At 53.2% G+C, this 16,746-nt stretch overlaps 6 protein-coding genes across 6 annotated transcripts; 2 read left to right on the top strand and 4 right to left on the bottom strand.

Moving 5' to 3' along the window:
• Positions 1–41: 41 nt before the first annotated feature.
• GUITHDRAFT_108657 (hypothetical protein) lies at positions 42–1,855 on the bottom strand (the record flags this gene model as incomplete). Its single annotated transcript, XM_005832312.1, has 8 exons — positions 42–133; positions 183–267; positions 325–386; positions 433–604; positions 743–791; positions 845–1,010; positions 1,064–1,469; positions 1,520–1,855. The coding sequence occupies 8 exons, from the start codon at positions 1,853–1,855 to the stop codon at positions 42–44; spliced, it is 1,368 nt and encodes a 455-aa protein (XP_005832369.1).
• Positions 1,856–2,761: 906 nt separating this feature from the next.
• GUITHDRAFT_152706 (hypothetical protein) lies at positions 2,762–4,115 on the top strand. Its single transcript, XM_005832311.1, has 8 exons — positions 2,762–2,821; positions 2,872–3,013; positions 3,066–3,171; positions 3,242–3,296; positions 3,347–3,429; positions 3,480–3,549; positions 3,601–3,744; positions 3,994–4,115. The coding sequence occupies exons 1-8, from the start codon at positions 2,774–2,776 to the stop codon at positions 4,036–4,038; spliced, it is 693 nt and encodes a 230-aa protein (XP_005832368.1). The 5' UTR covers positions 2,762–2,773; the 3' UTR covers positions 4,039–4,115.
• A 781-nt stretch (positions 4,116–4,896) lies between these two features.
• On the bottom strand, positions 4,897–5,787 carry GUITHDRAFT_60230 (hypothetical protein; the record flags this gene model as incomplete). Its single annotated transcript, XM_005832310.1, has 1 exon — positions 4,897–5,787. A coding segment is annotated over one exon (891 nt), but the record flags the coding sequence as incomplete, so codon positions are not given.
• Positions 5,788–8,991: 3,204 nt separating this feature from the next.
• GUITHDRAFT_108654 (hypothetical protein) lies at positions 8,992–10,538 on the bottom strand (the record flags this gene model as incomplete). The annotated part of the gene is made up of 10 exons (XM_005832309.1): positions 8,992–8,999; positions 9,174–9,234; positions 9,283–9,318; positions 9,364–9,420; positions 9,473–9,577; positions 9,631–9,966; positions 10,019–10,144; positions 10,207–10,284; positions 10,337–10,459; positions 10,512–10,538. 10 exons carry the CDS (start codon positions 10,536–10,538, stop codon positions 8,992–8,994), a joined length of 957 nt encoding a protein of 318 aa, XP_005832366.1.
• A 1,818-nt stretch (positions 10,539–12,356) lies between these two features.
• Positions 12,357–14,255, bottom strand: GUITHDRAFT_108653 (hypothetical protein; the record flags this gene model as incomplete). Its single annotated transcript, XM_005832308.1, has 14 exons — positions 12,357–12,422; positions 12,471–12,494; positions 12,718–12,754; positions 12,804–12,880; positions 12,929–13,042; positions 13,091–13,240; positions 13,293–13,385; positions 13,437–13,480; positions 13,538–13,566; positions 13,612–13,664; positions 13,710–13,770; positions 13,811–13,951; positions 14,000–14,097; positions 14,166–14,255. The coding sequence occupies 14 exons, from the start codon at positions 14,253–14,255 to the stop codon at positions 12,357–12,359; spliced, it is 1,077 nt and encodes a 358-aa protein (XP_005832365.1).
• Positions 14,256–14,892: 637 nt separating this feature from the next.
• GUITHDRAFT_108652 (hypothetical protein) lies at positions 14,893–16,368 on the top strand (the record flags this gene model as incomplete). Its single annotated transcript, XM_005832307.1, has 4 exons — positions 14,893–15,311; positions 15,505–15,646; positions 16,053–16,232; positions 16,318–16,368. 4 exons carry the CDS (start codon positions 14,893–14,895, stop codon positions 16,366–16,368), a joined length of 792 nt encoding a protein of 263 aa, XP_005832364.1.
• Positions 16,369–16,746: the final 378 nt, after the last annotated feature.

The following is a 16,746-nucleotide window of genomic DNA, read 5'->3' as shown; positions in this document are numbered from 1 at the left end:
GGACAGAGAGCAGAGAACAGCGCAGATCTGCGAATAGAAATTCAAGGCTTTCGGTGCGTTCCTGCTGCGATGGAGAAGAATAAAAGAAAGACACACTGAGCGACAAGCTGCCCTGAAAAGACAAGGCTGATCCCTGAAAGATTCCAACGTCACGCTCCCTGAACGAAGGAAGTCGGCGGTACCTTGTTGAATCGCAAAACCAATCGACGTGAAGACGAAGAACGAAGACATGGCACAGGGCAGCTCTATTGAGTCGCAGAAGTAGACCTGGACATCATGCCCCCCCGTCAGACGTCACTTTTCACGTCACCTCACACGCGGCACCTGAAGCGTCGCTCGCAAGAAACCATTCCACACCGGCTCCATAATGGCGTTGACGATGCATCCTGAAGGATCAGCTCAGTCCTCCGATTGCCTGAGTTCCTCAGGCACCAGAGAGGATGATGACAACGTCCGACATGGTGCCGGGGACCTGCTGCGAGTCCACTCCCTCCTCTCCAGTAGCAACGTTTCCCAGCTGCACCTGCGGCTTATCCACCACCCGTCCAGTTCCTTCAACTATCCTTCTCTGACACCAGATTGCGTAGAATGCAAACCAAAGAGCCTGCGAGCAACAATCACGCTGGTATTACCAAGTAGAGGTGGAGACCTGTAGTATGAAAGATATGAGGAAAGCGGTACGTCGACCGAGCCTCGGGTTCAAAACAAGTTTCCTCCAGCACATAGAAGCCGCCACCGATACCAGGCTCGAGATGAAGCCGACTGTAGCTACGTATGTGACTCCAAGGAGCCTACATGGCAGTTGCGTCAGAGCAAGTTTCGTCGAGTTCAGCTCATCACATACCCTGAAACCACTTTCTCCATGAATGCTCCGATGAAGAATCCCATTCTTGCTCCATCTACGAGCATTACTGGTATGATGTACCGCATCCGGAGGTCCCTCGTCAGAAATCGGATCATGAAGTGAAGATCTGGCAGCTGAGCATTTGGCAACTTCGCACTATCCGCTCCTGCCATCCGTTCGTCATGCATACATTTCTTGTTAGCAACGAGATGTTCCTACCACCATCAATGATGGGAGCCTCCAACTGTGCGTCCGCCGGTCCAAGAGCAAGGATCCCCTTCTTGTCTTCCGGCTCTGATTGGCCGGCCTCGACTGTTTCCTGTCTCTTGCTCGCAGTGGCAAAACTCTTCAGCAACTCAGCGACATCGAGAGAATGGTTGGACTCAGGGGATGGGAGCAAAGCCAGCAATATCACTCCAACAACCCCCAAGATCGTCAGCACTGTGAACAAGATGGTCAGCGAGTTGTCTAGCACGCTCATGACGACGGATGCAAAGAGCAGCGAGAGAGCCCCGGAGGCCGAGAAGATGGCGAAGAAGGTCGCGTTCAGGTCTGATGTACAGTCGGTGAGTGCAACACCGGTGCGTTGGCTCATGAGCAGAGAGCATTTCCCCACGTATTCTCCCTGCAAACAATGTAAAAAAGGTGAAATTGAATGTGCTGTTGTCGGCCGACCTGGCTTGTCCACAGGGTAGAGGCTGCAATGCCGACGGCATAGCAGGAGATGGACAGGAGCATCTCATTCTTGGGCAGCAAGTAAGAAGCCGTGATCACCACGTACGGCAAGCTGCTGGTCCAAAGCAAAGTTTTGGTACCAACTTTTGCAACAATCCACGGAGCGACAAGGGAGCTGATGGCCAGACACGAGTATATCACGAGCAGGCATACATAGCCTGACGATCTGTTAACCGTAGTCTGCAGCTGCTCCGAGGCCTTGTAAGCTGCGAAGAGGCAGAAGAAACCGACAGCAAGACATTTAATTCGGAGCCTAATTGACTCCGTCGTGTCCATCCTAGCTGAGTGACCCTGTAGAGAGCTCCACCGGCTCCTGCATGCTCCTGGAGACCTTTGCAGGCCAATGCTGCATCATGCCTCCGTTACTGCTGCCTCCTCCTGCCATCCTCCTGTCGCCCATGCCCCCCCCCCGTTCCCCCATATCTTCCATTATATCGTCCCCCAACATCCACAAACCCTGAGAGCCCCCTCATACCCGCTCATGAATCTTTTCATCGCCCTCATATCCCATCCATGATCATCTCCCTCATACCTCCCCTGGAACATTTGATACCCTCGTCCCCGCTAAGTCCCTCTAGCCCCAACATGATCGCCATGCGAAGAGGCGCGATGGCAACAAGGCTCATGGCGATCGTGATGGCGGCAGGGGCATGTCAGGCCTCGTCGTCTTCATCGACCCTTTATGCTCAACATCCTCCCTCCTCCTCTCTCGCCTCCCCCTCCTCTCTTTCTCCCCCTTCCTCGCTTTCTTCCCCTTCCTCTCCTATCCACTCATCTCACTCTACGAGGAAGGTATCACTGCAGCATCACGCTCCTCTCACACAGCTCAGGAGCCGCCACCATGCACACCACCCATTAAATCATAGAGAGCACGTCGCTTCCCGTATCCAGCCGCCTGCTATGTTGGGGGACAAACACTTGTCAATCAGCTCGCTTTCAGAGTTCGACGTCCTCTACAACGCGTCGGACTTGGGTGATGAGCCCTGGCTGCTGACCAGAGACAACGAGGGGATCCCCATGCTAGCCCTGATCTTCCTGGTCTTCGGCTTCATCGTGATGTCAATTGCTGCAGTCTTCACCCTGGTCTTGGCAGTCAGGTGAGTGTGCCATAGCGCTGCCGGTCGGTGACATGGCCGCGGGTATGTGACTTGTCTTTGTGACAACAGGTACGATGGAGAGATCGATCAGCGTCCCATGGGTCCCATCTACTACTACATCATGTTCTTCGTCGCCTCCATCTCGGTCTCTCTTCATGTAAACCTCGACGGCAACGCTGATGTCCCGTTGAGCAGGCTCTGGTCTACTACAGCATGTGGAGCGAGACGAGTGTGGTGCACATCAAGGAGGACGGTCAAAATCACATCCTCTTCCCCGCGAGATACTTCGACTGGGCCGTCACCTCCCCCTTGATGCTCATCGCGCTCTCGTTGCTGGGTGAGCCTCCAAGTTGGTGGGTGCCGACGGTATCCTGACAGCCTCGTCCCAGGAGATGCTCCTCTCCCTGCCATCGTCGGGATCGTCGGGTGTGACATTCTAAATGTCTCCTGCCTCTTCTTCGGGGCGTTCTACGGCTACGAGCACAAGTTCTTCTGGTCCGTTCAACAGACTGCTTCTCAGCCCGGCTCTGACTTTCTCCCTCTCCCCTTCCTGTACCCGCTGCAGGTGGGCGACTGGGCTGATCTTCTTCGCTGTCCTCCTTTTCATGCTCTTCCAAGAGGTGAGCTGGTCTGCGATGGTGGAGAACCGCTCTCACGCACTGGCCTCCAGCTGAGCAAGGCCAGCGAACTTGGTCGAGTGTCGCAGTACGACGCCGACACTTTGCGGTGGCTAACGTACATCTTCGCGGCCTGGTATGCGTGTGCTGTGGTCGGGTGGCAGGTGTGGCTGAGCTCTGCTCCAGCTGGGCTGTGTTCCCTGTCGTCTGGCTTGTCGGGCAGACTGGAACATCTACGACGTCCTTCAACGTCGAGGTGAGGGGGATGTTTGCGCCGTTGACGCCATTGGGTTCACCTGGGGAGCAGATCGCATTCGAAGTGCTTGCAGACGTCGTCGTGAAGCTTTCCTTCATCCTCATCCTCATCGTTCGCCTCCCCGCCGATGGCGCATCGCAGTACTCGATCAAGCGGGACATGAACGACATCCCAGATTATGGCTCAGCGATGAAGGTTCCTCCTTGGCCCCTCCCTTCCTCCCTCTTCCCTCCCCAGTCATGTTCTTTCTTCATCCAACTTGCTCTTCGCTTCTCTCTCTTCTTTCATTAGCCGCCTCTCCTCCCATCCCCCGTGTTCTTGCCCATGCACTGTCCACCATTGCCACAAGCTCAACCCTATCATCATTCTCCCCCTGCTCCTTCCCCTTGCTCACCCTCTGTTCGCCTTTCCCCAAGTACCGTCGAGACCTTACGATGCGCACAGAGCGGGGGCTGGCGAGGCAACCTAACGAGCAGCACGTTCGTATAGAGGACCAGAAACCTGCGGGACAAGAGGTTATTCATTAAGAAGAGGGTCGAGAGGGAAAAGGAGCAGGGAGAGGAAGTGGCTGTTGGCGGGGCCGGGGGAGATATGCTTCATTTTTGTCGTGTACATACAGGCTGATTAACTTACCTTTCCCTCCTTTCCTCGCGTGTGATTGTGCTACCTTCGCCTTCTCATGAGCTTTCAAAATGGCACAGGGTGCAACCGAGACTCTATGTGAAGTATCCTTCTTTTTATTTTGCATCCAAACATTCACACATTGACAAACACCTTCTCTCCTCTCCCACACTCATCTCACTTCCCCGGCCGTCTGGCACCTCCCTCTCTTCTCCTCGTCCCCGCAATGGCATCCCGGGGAGCTGTAGCAAGCTCACCCCTTGTGTGGCCCTTGAGCAAGACCTTCGGGGCCCTGCAGGAAGGAGAGAGGGCTTTGCTGAGTACAGATGCCTCAAACTCTGGTTCTACTTTCTTCATCCATCGCGCCGGCAACCCTTGCAGAGCTTCAGCGCTCGGGCGCTCCGGCAGTTGACTCCTCCGGACCTTGGGCAGCAGAGAAGCTTTCCCTGCCTTCACCGGAGTTGGCGTTGGGTTGGATCGGAAGCTGAGCGAGTGGGACACGATCTTAAGCTCTCCCTCCTCCTCCTCCTCGACCTTGTTGTTGGCAGGGCTATGCCCCTCCTCACCGTCATGAACCCTCTCCAGCTCCCGCCTGCGCATCCCGTTGCTCACCATATCCGCTAGCTCAGCACTCTGCACTGCATCCGTGAGCCTCTCCCGTGCTCCCCTCATCCTCAGCCTGAGGGGGGAAGTCGCATGATCCGATAGCCCCAGCCCAGGGACTTTGTCCTCTCCCAGCCTCTTTAGCTTCTCTTCCATCAGCTCGAGGAACTGCTGCTGAGGACCGATGACACTCCCCGGCCTGCAGATGCGGAGCCAAGCGATCGCCTCCCGAGCAGTGAAGGACCTGTGCTTCATGAGATATGTCGCAATCAACGTCCCCGTCCTCCCAAGCCCAGCGAAGCAGTGGACGGCCATGACACCTTTCTCCTTCTCTGCTATCTTGAGGAACTTGTCGACGATAGCGTCGGAGGGAGTTGAGCAGTCCACGAAGAACAAGTCGGTGTGCTTGATTCCCATCTCCTCGAACTCCTCCTTCCTGTACTCGTTTTCGTTGAGCCTGATGACCCTCGTCACGTTCTTTGCATGGAAGACAAGCTCGAAGTCTGAAGGGATGAAGGACGTGTCGTTCATCTTCGAACCCTTGGGCCCTCGGAACGCGATGAACTTCCCCTTCACAACCTCATGCATGTCCCCGTTCCATGGGCTCTCATAGTAGAAGTACTCGTTCACATCCAACGAGCTCGGGTCAAGGAGGCCCTGCTCCATCGCCCTCTGTAGCCCTGCCCAGCAGTCCCTCAGCGTGATGTTGAACGTGCTGGGTGCCCATGTGGCGTCTCGGAAGGGGCAGTGGTCCCACGGCGAGACCTGAGCGAAGGGGATCCAGGCTTCTGACGGGGACAGCCCCATGCTCACGCACAGGAACGATCCGATCAAGTACATGCCGTTGGTCACGTCGGTGATGGTGTCTTCCACAAAGAGGGTGATCCTCTCCTGCGTGCCGCTGCGGAGCTTGTCCTCAAACGAACGCAGCATCGTGATGGTGGTGCCGAGGTTGAAGGGACCGAAGTCAGCGCAGAAAGGGAAGTACCGCAGCCTCGCTGGAACGCACATGTGCACATCCCTCCCGTCTGTCTGCGACGGAAACTTGCTTCCTTTCCTATACTTCTTCAGGAACAACCTTCCCTTCAGAATTTCCAGCTTGCCATGCCCGTCAAAACTGCCAGATCCCAGAACGAACTCTTCTTCGCACCCCGCTATTCTCGCCTTGCAAACGCTTCCCTCCTCCTTGTGCTTCGAGGGTGTGCTGGCTTGACTGAGCGAATCCAGCTCCAGCCTGTCCGTGTCCGCATCCTCAACCAACGAGATCTTCTCCTCCTCCTTGCCCTTCTCCTTTTCTATGACCTTTCTGGGACTGAAATCTCTTGGCTTCATTGACGTCGGAGCCTTGGGATGAACGAGAGGTTCGAGCAAAATCTTCTCTTTCTTCATCTTGCAACTAAACGCAGTTGAACGGTCTTCCCTTCCAAGGTCTGAGCTCCACAAAAACTAGCTCCTTCAACCCTCGATCGTCCGGACGTCAGGAACGGGGGTTACCTAGGCGCTTTCACTTCCCTTGTGGTCTTCTTGATCCTTCTCTTGACATCCTCTGGCACCTGTTGCTCCTGAGCTCACAACCTCTGGCCCTCTCCTCCTTCCACTCTCACCCTCCTCCTTGTCTCCATCCCTACTGCTACGACGGCCATAGATTGACCGCTTCTCTCTACCCGGCAACCTTTAAAATCTCTTGTAGCATCCTTAGCAAGTTACTATTGTTTTCTCCGACGGTACAAAACATTTACCGATATATTAAGGGAAATACCTGAATTAAATAGTATTGAAGTAATTCACATTTGAGTAAATATTTGTATAAATACTAAAGTCCTCGGATACAAATAAAAGGGCAAGAAAAACACCTATATAATTATGGTATAACTTTGGCCGATTTCATTGAACATTTTAGATATACTTCCCGGTACTCAAGTTGTACGAGTATTCTTTTGCTGGTATTGTGTTTTTAAATGCACTTTATATTAGTTTTAGCCCTTTGACCGACATATCCGCCCAAACACCCTCCACGGATGTTGCATTGGGGTGGGTGGTCTCTGCAGGGGTACTGGACCTTGCAATACATCGACTGGTACTATGTACCAGGCAAAACGATAGCATGGTAGGGGTACTCGAAGATTTTCTAAAAAAAATGTCTCAGGGAAGTCCTTGAAGGTATGGGTCATCTGAGGAAAAAGGGGGTTGGGTCCTCTACCCATCTGTGATGAGGGGGTGGTGTCCCAGCGGCTAGCCCAAACTCCGGAATTTTTAAGTTTAATGGGGGGTGGGGTAGTACTCCACTATAAAGCGAAGGGGTTCAATCCAGGCTGAATCACCTGGTGAGGTGAAAAATTCTCTTTTGATGTCCTTTGGGGATGGTAGGGGTACCCCTTTTAAGACCAGGGGTAAATCACAAGGCGTTGTTGGGCTTAGGGGGAGAGGGGTAGAGACGCACATGGGTGGTCGTAGTTTTACCACTGGGTCGTTGTATACGACCCCCTGCGATCCGTCTACTCACTTCTACTATTTCGAAAGCAGATCCAAGTCAACTTGAGTTTCGGAACTAGTTTATGAATTCAATCAGTAGCTTCGAAATGTGATGCACTTATTTTGTAATAATTTCAGATTCGCACGGAATATTTGCCCCGTAATGAAAACAAATTTGTGCTCTCCTAAACTATACCCACCCCCTAATAAAAAATTCATGCTGGCCACCCTACCCACTTTTGACTTGCACGATCGCTGAAGGAAAGTCTGTCTTGACCCACCCCTCCTTTAAGCGGTCAAACCACCGTTGTTTCGAGAGGTTCGTAAAACCTACCCACCCACTCAAGACATTTCAGTCACGACCAGTGGTCTCAAAATCAGCATTTGACCTCCATCGGACAATTGCAGTACCCCACCCTGAGCCACCCTGGGCTACGGTACCACTAAGTCCAGTTGTCAGACTTCGAGTGGACCGAAACTGTTGCATGTATTCAAATATTTGCTCCTACATTTGAAATGTACATCATGTCTGTTATATCTATCGAAATGGGTGCTCTATCATCAAGGTCAGCAGATCTAACCTGGTGTCCCCTCTTTCAAAAGGGTTGTATACTTGCAGCGATAAGGAGCTTTTTCGGAGACTATATTCCACCCACCACAGCGTGAAAAGAGTCCATATCACAAATGTATCTCTGAGCTTATCTCCGTTACAATACCCCTCATTACCGTTACTGGTCCTGGCGAGATGGGTGGAGAGATGAGTAAAAGGTTCCCGGTACCTTCAAGAGGTCAGCAAGGCCAAAAATGTTTTTTAATTTGTACCAGAATATCTGAAAGTCAAATAATGTAGACCCTTTAATATCCATTATTATTACGGTCATGAGGCTCCGTGGGGATCAATTCGACCGGACAAATCGATCCTCTATACCTCTTTCAGTCGCTTCCCCAAGGGCGGATGAGATGGAGGGTTTTGCGACGAGAGGAAAGGGCCAGACAGGAAAGGAAGGGAGCTCTAGAATGGCAGGCAGACAGGCAGGTAGACGGAATGAAACAAAGTTCGAAGCATAAGGACATAGAGTGAAGTAGTGTGTGGAAGGCAGAGGTGGTAAGGAAGGTGGCTTGGTGGGAGAAAGACAGTATTGTATGATCTAGGATCGGCGGCTTGACTTTCTACTAGGCAGAGAATTGACACATATGTGCGCACGCCTATACTTATCTTCGTTTTGATAGTCGCATAACACTCAGTTCATTTCGCAGATCCCTGCTTTGTTTGTAAACGTCGCGCGTTGACTATCCTATCTGCACGGGCCATGAGAGAGCGTGAGACTATTCGTGACAGCTTCAATTGCTCCATCTTCTCCTTCAAATGCTCCTCCGTGAATGAGGAATCAAGCGCCAGAGAGCTCATTGTTTCTCCCTCCGGCTATTGCTCGACGGCGCCACCTCAATCTGTCCGAGTTGGCTCATCGTTTGCCAGAATGACAGAGAAGGAGAAGCAGAGCAGGAGAGTGCGCAGTATGGATAAGATGAAACTGTTTCAAGAACGTTTTGACGAAAATCGGCTTGTATAGCAACATTTGCTCTCACTTTTGGATTTTCTTGCTTCGCGGTGTGATGATACCCGTGTGTGAAGCTGTTGGCCAGGGATACAATTTTTGTTGGTTCTACTGGAAAGAGGCTGTGAAGGACGTTGAAAATAGAATTGTGTATGTTTTACTTGTATTCTGTAGATGTAATCGTATTCCTCTAATAACCTGATTGGACAAAAAAAAAATCAGAATCCGAAACACGAGAAACTGAGTTCTGGTTTGGGTGAACTCCCACAGTGAGACAGGAACCAAATCAATCAATCAATCATCATGATATTGATCATCGTCATCATTGCCATCATCATCGAGGTAGCAAGATTGTAAGCAAAGTAAATTCACCGGCATCGAAGCCACGAATGCACAAAATCTTTCCGCCGGGTCGAAGTTCGCAAGCTTCATCCTGAGAATGCGTGTTGGAAGAAGGAGAGGAGCAAGAGGATTGTCCTACCTTGGCTTGCTTGGCGATCTTCTGAAGCTCCGCGGTCTGCCAACCCAGTGACTCCATGGCAGCAAGAGAATTAAAATCAACCTTGGCCTTCTGAGCAGCGAGCTCCTTCTCCACTTGCTTCAGCTGGGCCTTTGCTTTCTGATGAAATGCGATGAGAACTCACCACGCCTTTCCTATCACCTCTCATCACATTAAGAGCTTGGAATTTTTCTTTGGCCGTGGCATCAAGCTGAGCCTGCTTGTCCTTCTGCTCGCTCTTCAGCTTTTGCTCTGCCGCCATCTTCTCCGCCTTCACCTATCATAGAGTTGCATTCAGCTCCAATTCATCCTCTCCCCTTGCTCAGCAACCTTCTCTTCGGCTGCTCGCTTCGCTGCTCGCTCTTTGGCAGCCTTGTCAGCTGCTGCTCTCTTTTCCTCAATTGAAGCATCGGTGCTTGACGTTGCCTTTAGCTGGGGGGCAGCTGGCTGCTCGGCAGGCACGACTGGCTTAGGTGCTGGCTTGGGCTTCGCAACAGGAGCAGGTTCGGCCGTGTCTGCGGGCTTGCTTGGAGGAGACTTCTTGGCTACTGGCTTCTCATCCCCTGTCGCTTTCCTTTCAACAGGAGCATCATTCTGAGCTGGAGCACGCAGAACTTGATCTTTCTTCTCCTGAATGCTTTCAGAGATGTCTTTGACGTCAGGCATCTGCTCCACGAGGTCATGGCCTCCAGGCGCATGTGCAAACAAAATCATTTACCTTGAAGTTCTTGATGCTGTCGGGCATCTTCAGATCCGGGGCCTTGAAGGACTTGAAGCTATCAGGGATTTGCAGGTCTGACACCTTGGAAGGAATCTTGAGGTCAGGAGCTTTGAACTCTGGAATCTGAGTTTGAAAATGTGAGCGAAGTCTTCAAGGGGTAGAACTCAATTTGTTTCCAAGCTGACCTTCAAGTCCTTCACGTCAAAGTTCTCCAAGGCGCTGCTCTTCTTAGGAGCTGCCTCGTCGACTCTGACTTTCCCCGGCTGAGATGAGAGTGAGGGCACAGCATAGCTATACTCCGTCAGTTTTATACACCTCGGCTTCCAGGGTTCCCTTAGGGGCATAAGGGTTGGGTGCAACATCCGCCGATGCGGTCAAGATACTGATGGGAGAGAAGAGAAGCGAGGTCGAGAGAAAGAAAGAAAGAGCCCGATTGACCTAGTGCACGATGATTCACCGAACCGGCAGCACGGGAAATCTGCACAAGTACCATTTTGTTGGCATGATCATCCTTCATGCAAACAGCCGGTCCCTTCGTTCGTCTTGCCTGCGATTGAAACTTGTTCCTTGCATCCTTAAAAGCGCAAGGAACAGTGCTAAATCCTTCAAGACGACCCAGGAAGCATACAAAGACCAGGAGCTGCAAGGCAGCTCGAAAACGCTTGTCTGGAAAACCATGTGAGTGTCGATCAGACTTTGAGGTCGCATGCACATGGTAGAGCAACAGCGATCAGCAAGTCTTCGTCTACTCGATGATGCCCATGTATGCCATCATTCGCCTACTCCTGCTCACTAGACGAGCTGCGTTTCCTTCTCCCACTTCCACCCTGCCTTTCACTGCGAGTATCGTTTTACTCCATTTTGTACACATCTCTCACAAATTGGTTTACCATGCAGCAGGCACAAAACAAATATATCCTCGTCAACAAAATAATTCGTTCTCCAAATGTTAGCCAAAGATGGATACATCATTGTTTCTCTTCAATGAACATCAATCCATCATGGGCTGCCCCGTTCTTTCCAGCGTTTTCCTTACTTCAGGTATGATCCCTTCAGCAGTGAGATTCCAAATCCCCTAGCTACATCCTCATCTGTTATCTCCTGTTCCTTCTAGACCACTTTCCTTCGCATTCCTTATCGAATCCTCCTGTCCTGCACTTCCCTCTCTGGTCTTCAGAGAGTTGTTACTGCTCCAAATCTTGCGAGCATAGAATCATCAAACAATCATTTCAGTGCTACTACCACCTCCACCACCACCGCATCATTCTCCCAACAACTATTACAACTGGTACTTATCATCTTTTCCCTCATTCTCTTCCTCCCCCATCGTGTCTTGACCAACTCCTGGTTCCTGTCGCACCTTGCATGGCCGCGGATCTATACAGATTTTGTGGGGTAGGGTACACATCGGGTTGGTATGACAATAGTCAAGATGGAGGTAGGGGTATGTAAATTTTACATAGCACCGGATAATTTCCCCGAAAGTCTTGGTAGATGTACCCGGTCTTTTGAGGTGTTTTATCTATTCTGATCGAAGGTTACAATGGAGGGGTGGAAAATTGTCATCTTACTACCCGTCTTCTCTCCTATGAAATAGTTCATCGAAACAAGGGTAGGGTTGTTGAGCTACGGCCCCCCTCCCACCCTACCTATAAAAAACGACATTTCAACAGGGAAGAATTGGGGTAGGGATAACAGATGGGGGCTGCTAAAACAGTTTTATGTCTCTAAAAGAATTTGTAGCTGATACAAAGTATTGAATGGTACCAAAATATTCACATAAAAGTATTTATAGATAGTCCTTTATACCCGTAATAAAAGCAATTCCCGTAGTGATATAAAACTGGTAAAAGCAGGGTAAAAGAGTAAAACGGTTCTACCTGGTATTCACGGTGCCGCTAGCGCGGCCTTGTTTTGAGCGAAGTCTGACCGTACTTCATGTTTCAGTAGGCTAGAGCGATCGGACGGCCGCCACTGACAACTTGATGATTCCACTGATCGATCATCATGGCATGACATGGCATCGGATCATCATAGCTGGTGGCCGCCCTGTGGGCTCAGTGCCGCACCGCGGCGCTCTGACAGTACTAGTGACCGTGACTGGCTGCCGCGGTACGACGGAGGCTCGCGCCGCCTCGCGCCGCCGGCCCCGCTGAGAGGCGCCTTTCTGCTCTGCAGCCACCCGGCGTCCGCAGCGGCGTGCCGGAGTCCGAGGCTCACACGAGTCACGCGAGTCAGGATGCCACCGAGGTGACTGCTGAAGCGGAGCGGATCGAGCAGCTGCAGCCTGTCGTCCTCTTGCCTTGAGATTGCGCTACCTGAGCCATCGCCTCCTTCATGTTGTTGAGAATGCGGAGGTTATGCTCTCCTTGACCTCCTCGGCCAGCAGCCCCTTGTACACCTACAACATCCAGCGTGAGCCCGCGCGCTGGAGCAGGAGGGCAGGGACCTCGTAGTGATGGTTGAGAGACTTCTGTCATCGAAGATCGTCAGCTCAAGGGAGCCACGGGAGAGGAGGAGGAGGAGGAGGAGAGAAGGGGAGAGAGCTCATGGAAGCAGGGGTTCAACCTGCGTGTGAAGGCTCCAACGGCTGGATAGAGCTCCGCACCTGAAGAACAGGAGCAGCGCAACACTCAGAAGAAAGACGAGTAGGAGGGTATGCATGCATGCCGCTGGTTTTCCACAGCAAAGATCACCCGCCGCAGTCGGCTGTGCACCAGCGCCATGGCACACCTGGCCGGGGCAGGTCAAGGATCCAAAAGCCGGTCGAACACTACGATACATCGGGCAAGGCTCGTAGGTCAGGTAGATGTCGAAGCCAGTGCAGAGGTACGGGCCCTCGTTGACCAAGTCTTTCTGCTGTGCATGGCGTGAGGGAGGCATCTCAAGTAGAGGAGCGTGCTTCACCGCAGTCTCGACGGTCTCGTCCCTGCTGCCGTCCGAGGAGTCCACCTGCTGGAGAAGCATCTTCCTCTTGCTTGTCACATTCACGAGCTGACTCTCCCGCTGCATCGCCGCCACCTGCAGCCCGTTCAGCTCCCTCCTGTACCTCTCCCACAGGCAGCAGACCTTCTGGATCGCGCACATCGCCGCATGATGCAGAGGATGACGCTTCTTCCGGGCATCATCATTCCTCTGTGCTCCACTCGGGATCTCCGGTGAGCATAACGGCCCGGACATGGCGACATCAACCCCCTCCCCTTGAACCTCTCCGCTCGTCTGCCAGGTCAGCAACGCAGTCAAATCTCCGCACGTCGACCGGGAGCGCTACCGGGTCGACTATGACAGCCGCCGCCGCTCCGTCTCCAGCCTTCACCGCCTCCACAGCTAGAGCGGTCGCGCGCCTCATATAAGCCTTCATTCTCTGCCATGCTCGTCAGCTCCAGCGCCATTCTCAGCCTGGCAGCTCCTACACCTCGATCTCCTCCTGTGAGAACCCTAGCAAGACCTTCATTCCTCCTGATCACCGGAGTCAGCCTCGAGCACGAGAGCACACAGCAGCAGCAAGCATGACACCTGCTGGCGGTCGGTAGTTCAGCGGCCAGCTTGACATGAGGTCAGCTAGGGGAAGAAGTAGGGGCAAGGATCACATTTTGGACCAGGAATCGAACTGTTCTCGCGTGTTGGGAGCGAAGGATGGGACCTGGTGCCCGTCAGCCTCTGGTGCTAAGGATGAAGGATGAAGAACCTCCTCCTCGAACATCGAGTCGCAATACTGCTTGATCAGGTCTTGAGTCTCCGTCTCCAGCCTGAAGGCAAGCTCAATTCCATCTTTCGTCACCCGCTCACGTCGCCATGGAATGAGAGAGCACTTGCCTGGAGAAGATATCGGGGGGGGCGATGATAGCAACAAGCTCTGGCTCAGCCTTGCCTCCGCTCTTTGCCGCTGCGTCATTCCTCTTCCGCATCCTCTTCAGATATCGCAGTTCTCTGCAGGTCCGGTAAGGACGACACGGTAGCAGTCCAACAAGGAAGCACGGGATCGGAAGGTTCTTGGACAGGATCTCTATCATCTTGCTCGCATTCTTTGGCTTCACTGACGCGCACAGGACTGGCATCAACTCGAGGTCCTCCACCTGCACCCATGTCAGCTCCTCCTCGGCAGTTGCGACGGGGCGCTAGGGAACTGAGCATCTCGGCCTACCTTGATCCTCAGGTCCACCCTCTCCATCGCCTCCTGCTCTGTCGGCAGTCCCCCATGAGCTCTCCCTTCAGCCCTCGAGGAGGGGGGCATCTGGAAGCTCCTCAGCCCTTCTTGCAGCCCATTCACCCCGGGAGCGAGCAACCCGAAGAGCAGGAGGGCAAGCCAAGGAGCCTGGAGGGATGGGCTGAAGAGAAGCAAGAGGGCTCTTGCAAGCTCCCTTCCCCTCCCTCTCGCCTCCTCCCTGCCCCCTCCCTTCGTCTTGCTCTTGCTGTCGGGCCCCGCCGCCTCCCCGCTCCTCCCCTGCCTCCTCCTCCTCCCTCGATCCCTCGCGGCCCCCTGGAGTTCGCTTGCAAGCCCCCCTCAGAGTGCTGGGGCTCGTCCCGTAAAGTTGTCGAGCAGACACAAAGCGAACATGGGAGGGAGGAGGGAAGGAGGGAAGCGTGGAGAGGAGAGGAGAGGAGGAGGAGGAGGAGGAGGAGGAGGAGGAGAGAGGAGAGAGGAGAGAGGAGAGAGGAGAGAGGAGAGAGGAGAGAGGAGAGGATGTCCGAGAGAGACGAGGGTGCACAGAGCAGGGCAGAAGAGGAAGGAAGGAGGAGAAGGAAGAGAAGCACAGTTGGTGTAGGCTGGCAAACAAGGCAATATTATGGTAGAGTCCTCGTAGATTTCGATTCTGTCTTGTATTTTATCAAACGTTTTTCTCTTCTTCATCTGACATTGTTGAACAGCTATGCAGCATCAAGCGCTCCTGGCAAGCCTAGCGCTCATGTGCCTGGCATCTCCTGTAGACGCCTTCCTCCCTCTCTCTGCCTTGCCGCACGTGAGGGGCATGCAGGGCACGAGGGCAACGACTTGCCAGCCGAAGTTGCGCATGTCGGGGAAGGTGGAGGAGCAAGTGAAGGTGGACTTGGCGAGCTACGGGAAGGAGGAGTTTCTGAGGCAGATGACCTCCTCTCGTACTCCCGCGCCGACGAAGAAGAGCTTGATCGAGGCGTTGAGGAGGATGAGGGAGTCGAGCGAGGATCAGTACATGACGTTCCTCAAGGAGCTGCTGGTGGAGATCGATGGAGTGCAAGACGTCAAGTTCGCTATGACACGATGGCCGATACCCCTTCCTTCCTACCGCACGAAGCTCGGGTGCTTGAATAGGTAGACCTCAAGTCCTTGAGGAGTGGGGAGGAATGGAAGAAGGGATGCAGAAATTTCGAGAAGGAGAGGAAGGGAATGTGTGGGGTGCGGGGAAGGAGAGGGGGAGGTGGGAGACGAATGGGAGAAAAGGGGGGGGAGGAGGAGGAGGAGGAGGAGGAGGAGGGAATAAGTGATGATGCTGGTGATGTCACAGGATGATAACGAAGATGAACGAGGAGTCGCAGTCGACGAGGGAGAGGTCGCTCGCGGTGATCCTGAGGCAACTGATGGACAAGGGAGCATGGTTCCTTGAGCTGGAGGCGATCGAGCGATCCGGCAAGGAAGCCACCATGGAGGTCTGTGGGAAGACCCTCGCTCCCTCCTCTAAGACTTGTATCATCTCTTCCTCCCCTCCCCTCCCCTCTTCTCTTCCTCCCCTCCCCTCCCCTCATCTCTTCCTCCCCTCCCCTCCTCTCTTCTTCTCTCCTCCCCTCCTCTCTTCCTTTCTTCCTTCTCTCCTCCCCCAGCACTGAATTCTTTCCCTCCCCTTCCTTCTCCCTCTGTGTCCACTGTCATGATCTTTTCAGCTGTCAACATCCAATCTAAGCCACTTCTATGATCCACTCTCCCACCCCTTGCTCACTCTCTCCTCCCCTCCTGGCTCCTCCTCGCTCACTCACCACTCACTCACTCCATCCATCTTTCCCCTCCCCTCTCCTCCAACCTGTCCCGCCCCTCCTTCATTCTCAAACTTTTTCGCAGGAGATGCTTTCCCGCACCCCTGAGGGCCTTGAGACTCCTGCCTACGACGTGCTCGCGAGCAGAAGCTCGTGGGAGGTCAGGCAGTACGAAGAGTTCACCGTCTGCTCCACCAACATGAGCCCAGCTGAAGGGTTCAGAGGGTTCAACGCTCTTGCCAACTACATCTTCGGGGGGAACCAGGTTGGCAGCATGCTCAGTTTTGATTCGCTCCTCCTGTCACTGCCCTCCCTCGCTCCTGCCTCCTTTGTCGTAATGGCATTTGAAGTTTCCTCCTGTGTTTGCTACACCATCAACAACGACACTGTCTCACGTGTGAACAAAATATCATCATCATCATCATCATCATCTCCATCATCATCTTCTTTCCACCACCTCCTCCTCCTCTTTCACATGTAGCGTTTGTTGAGGTTCTCAATGCTTCGCAAAGTTTTTGTTGCTCCTTTCCTGCCGTCACGTTGGTGTAGGAGTCGAAGAAAATGGCGATGACAACCCCTGTGATCAATTCGCAGAACGGAGGGAAGATGAGCTTTGTGAGTGACAGTAGTCCTCCTCCTCCTCCTCCTCCTCCTCCTTCTCCTCCTCCTCCTCCTCCTCCTTCTCCTTCTCCTTCTCCTTCTCCTTCTCCTTCTCCTTCTCCTCCCCTCCTCATCTCCTTTCTTCCTCCTTCAGCTCACGGAAGCACAGGTCATGCCTT

The sequence above is a fragment of the Guillardia theta genome, assembly GCF_000315625.1.
Source record: "Guillardia theta CCMP2712 unplaced genomic scaffold GUITHscaffold_35, whole genome shotgun sequence".
NCBI classification, from domain to species: domain Eukaryota; class Cryptophyceae; order Pyrenomonadales; family Geminigeraceae; genus Guillardia; species Guillardia theta.
This window is presented reverse-complemented; position numbering and strand designations above follow the sequence as displayed.

Excerpts from the sequence above, each read along its gene's own strand:
- GUITHDRAFT_152706 (XM_005832311.1), top strand. The coding sequence starts at position 2,774 with ATGGGTCCCATCTACTACTACATCATGTTCTTCGTCGCCTCCATCTCG. Across the intron at positions 3,014-3,065 it reads CATCGCGCTCTCGTTGCTGG|GAGATGCTCCTCTCCCTGCC; the intron begins GTGAGCCTCCAA and ends GCCTCGTCCCAG. Across the intron at positions 3,297-3,346 it reads TTTTCATGCTCTTCCAAGAG|CTGAGCAAGGCCAGCGAACT; the intron begins GTGAGCTGGTCT and ends ACTGGCCTCCAG.